At 38.3% G+C, this 4,162-nt stretch overlaps 1 protein-coding gene across 1 annotated transcript; it reads left to right on the forward strand.

Moving 5' to 3' along the window:
- Positions 1–294: 294 nt before the first annotated feature.
- Positions 295–3,031, forward strand: LOC130718803 (protein PSK SIMULATOR 1-like). Its single transcript, XM_057569427.1, has one exon. The coding sequence runs from the start codon at positions 984–986 to the stop codon at positions 2,793–2,795; it is 1,812 nt and encodes a 603-aa protein (XP_057425410.1). The 5' UTR covers positions 295–983; the 3' UTR covers positions 2,796–3,031.
- The last annotated feature ends 1,131 nt before the right edge of the window (positions 3,032–4,162 follow it).

Raw genomic sequence — 4,162 nt, forward strand, 5'->3', positions numbered from 1 at the left:
ACCAATATTAAATGTATTATGTAGAAAATATGAAGAATTTTTTTTTTTGCTTATGTTTATTATAATTCGGACTTCATTGTAAATTTTTACCATGTATCTAAATATGCTTTAAGTCTTTTCAATCTCGGCCTCCCGCTTGGTGAAATCCTCGCTCCGCCCATGGCTACCGGTTGTATGATACCTTGAAAAAAATTAAAAAGTATTTCCTACATTTAATAAAACTCACCTAAAAATTCATGCAATTACTAGCAGTATTTCTCTGTATGTACAATTGACTATCCATAAACAACCTGTCTCTTTCTTTCTTTCTTATACACCTTCTTTGCATTGTTATTAACTTCCAAACTTCAATGGGGGCTAGTTCTTTTACCCAAAAAAGAACCCCATGATGACACTGCAAAAAGCCAAAAGAAATTCAAAAGCACTTAACATGGTTCTGAGTCAACTTTTCAAAATTCTGATCCAATTTTTGAAAAGTAGAGCAGATAGGTCTCATTTCTAAAACTGCAACACAAAGACCAAAACCAAACCATCGTCACCTTCCTTCCTTCAATGGTCCCTACATCATACATCTCTCTTGTTGTTTAGTTCTTTCCTTCCCTCCATTTTCTCTATTGCGCTTCATATTCAATTTCCACCTCAAACTGTTTATGCCCACCACTTTTGAACTTCTCCACTAGCCTTTGGTTTTTTATGCATGCCCACTAACCAATTTCATTCCCAAAAGCTTAGTTGACCATGAAAGTTTCAAGCTTTGACAACCCTTTGAGCTTTTCTTCTTATCTCGCTTGATGGGTCTTGTCTTGTGATTTTGCTCACAGGGTCTTTTGTGGTGTTTGAGCTTCATGGGGTTTCAGAGTTGAGCTCTGGTTTCTCGAAAGCTTGCACCTTTGAGCTGATTGAAGCCTCTATCTAGCTCATTGGGTTCTTTCCTTTTTGGGTACCCTTGAGTCTAGATTTGAATTTTGGTGAAAGTGGGAGCTATGGTTGCTGAAGCTTGGATTGTGAAGATGGGTAGGCAGGTGAGTGCTAATCTCAAGCATGCCCTTCTTCTTGAGCCTTCTGCAAAGAGAAAACAGGGTCCTAAAAGACAAGACAACAAGGTAATGATCGAAATTCTGTCTTTTGAAGTAGCAAATGTGATGTCAAAAATTGTTCACCTTCACAAGTCCTTGTCAGAGTCTGAGATTACAAAGCTCAGGAATGAGATCTTGAACTCAGAGGGTGTTAGAAACCTTGTTTCCTCTGAGGAGGCTTATCTTCTTGAGCTTGCTCGAGCAGAGAAGCTTGAGGAGTTGAACCGTGTTGCTAGTGTGGTTTCTAGGTTGGGGAAGAAGTGCTCTGTGCCTGCATTGCAGGGTTTTGAGCATGTTTATGGGGACATTGTTGGTGGGGTTATTGATGTGAAGGAATTGGGTTTCTTAGTTAAGCATATGGAAGGAATGGTGAGGAAACTGGATAGGTATGTTAGCACCACCAGGAATTTGTACAGGGAAATGGAGGTCTTGAATCAATTGGAGCAAGCGGTGAAGAAGCTTCAGCATAGCCAGCACGAGGAGAGTAGAAGGGCGTTCGAGCAGAAACTCGCGTGGCAAAAGCAAGATGTGAGGCATCTGAAGGAGATATCACTCTGGAATCAGACCTTTGATAAGGTTGTTGAGTTGTTGGCCAGGACAGTTTGTACCATTTATGCTAGGATCTGTATGATTTTTGGTGATTCTGCTGGGAGGAAGCATAGCCTTGGGCTTGGTGGAGGTTCACCACCAATGCAAAATGAATGTGGATTGATGTCTCCCGGGATTGATTTTCAGATGACTTCGGACAAGTTGAAACGCAATCGTAGCAAGAAAAATGGTTACCAATTGAGTTCAACTAGGAGAGTTGCTGCTGAGACAAGGGGAGCTATTAGTAGGACTCATATAGATTTGAGGAGAGAAGAGTTAGCATATCTGCAATTCGAAGATCTTGGTTTTCCATGTGGTACAAGTCCAGGGAGACTTTTCATGGAATGTCTAAGTTTAAGTAGCTCAGTTTCGAATTTTGGTGATGACGACGATGGTGGTGGTTATGTTATTGATCACGAGGAACAATTTTGTCAAATTCCTGGAATTGGTAATAGTGTGAAGAAAAGGGAGACCATGTGCCTTTCTGGTGGTCTAAATCATGCTCAAACTGTCGTTCCTTCCACTGCTGGAGATCCAAGACAAGTCAGGTCCGGTGTTCAAAGTTGCTCAGCATTCGGTCCCAAGAGCGGATTAGCTGTTTATGCTCCTCCTTCCACTCTTGGAGGCTGTGCTCTTGCATTGCACTATGCCAATGTCATCATTGTCATAGAAAAATTGCTTAGCTATTCACATTTAGTTGGGGATGAAGCTAGGGATGATCTATATCAGATGCTTCCGACGAGCTTAAGGTTATCTCTGAAGGCTAAACTCAGGACCTATGTCAAGAACTTGGCCATATATGACGCCCCTCTCGCCCATGAGTGGAAGGTGAAGCTTGACTCGATACTTAGGTGGCTTTCTCCACTTGCGCATAGTATGATCAGATGGCAAAGTGAAAGGAATTTCGAGCAACACCAAATCGTTAGCAAGACTAATGTGCTGCTATTTCAGACATTATACTTTGCTGATAGGGGAAAGACAGAGGATGCTATGTGTGAGCTTCTTATCGGATTGAATTACATATGTCGCTACGAACAACAACAAAATGCTTTACTGGGTTGTGCAAGCAGTTTTGATTTTGAAGATTGCATGCGGCGGCAATTGCGGTGTGGTGCATCTTTTCTCAATTGAATACAGTCTTGATGTTGTAATCTTCAAAATGGTGAGCATTTCCTTAATTATACTACCATAGAAGTCATCATTTTGATACAACATGAAGTTCTGAACTTTGTACATTGAGGACTAACATTGTTGAAGATTTGGATAGTGTAGTAGTATTCAATTGCAATTGTACTCATGCTGAATTTGTACTCATCAAGTATATAAGCAGTGAAATCTATAAAATGGGCAGAAAAGTTCATGCTGAATTTGTTAATATGTTTATGAAGCTCTCTTGTTGCTTGGAGTATGCTTTGTTAAAACCATTGTTTGAATATGACAGACTAGAATTGATATCTATGATTCATGGGTACTTCATTTGGCTGCTGTACATGTACCCGGTACTGGTACTTGTTGGATATTTCTTGGGTAGACAACTAGGCATCAACCAAAACTAAATTTTTTTTCAGCTTTTATTCCTTTCAGGAACAAAAATAAAACCCCTCCTTGTAACATGTACGATCAATTTACATTAATGCATTATGTTCCCTGGTTGATGTTCGCTTACATTGGATAAGTTACTAAATTCAAGTTTTCTTTCTTGCATCATGCACAAATCTCAATTTTTCCAATATGCTTAGTTAGTTTTGACAACAATGTATATTTTAATTTATTATTGTAAAGTTTTATGCTAGTTTGTTGAAAATATAATCTCTTTTGATATATATAAGCGTACTGTACCTTAGTTTAAAAAAAAAACTCAGACCCGTACTGGTACTGAATCCTTATCAGTGGAAGGTAGATTGATATCTGATTCCTAATTAGTTGCCGTTGATTTATTATTGCATTTACTTCTATTCAATTGCTCTGTATTACTATGAATTTATGATCAAGTTTTGGTGGTTCACTAACTCCTATTTGAGTAAGTGAGGTCCTCTTCATTGGAGGCCACCAAACTTGAATTTTGAAAATTCTGAGTACAATAATTAAGCGTTTAATCTTTTTGAAAGTAGTGCTTTAGAAGGGAAGAGCATTGTGCTGGGTTCTGTATCTCGATTTGTTATAGTAGTGTTAGTGTTAAGATACATGTACTTAAATCACTATATATCCTTTTTCTGTTTTTAGTGGGATGGAGGGAGGTGTAAGCATCAGGGTAATGAAAGGTGGTTTGGAGGATCAAATCTCAATTCTCTTTTTGGAAAACATTGGGTAGATAGACAGCTAATCGGGGTAGAATGTAGACATACAGAGTGAAAAATAAAGAAAAAAGAGAGAAGTAATAGATATAATACATGATATATGATGTGAAAAGAAGAGAAATATAGAGAAAAAAATAAAATGAATGCGAAGTGTCTGTTGTATTCTTTGAGCGTTTTATGCGTAATATTTTTTTTATAGCA

Source organism: Lotus japonicus, chromosome 5, assembly GCF_012489685.1.
Source record: "Lotus japonicus ecotype B-129 chromosome 5, LjGifu_v1.2".
NCBI lineage: Eukaryota > Viridiplantae > Streptophyta > Magnoliopsida > Fabales > Fabaceae > Lotus > Lotus japonicus.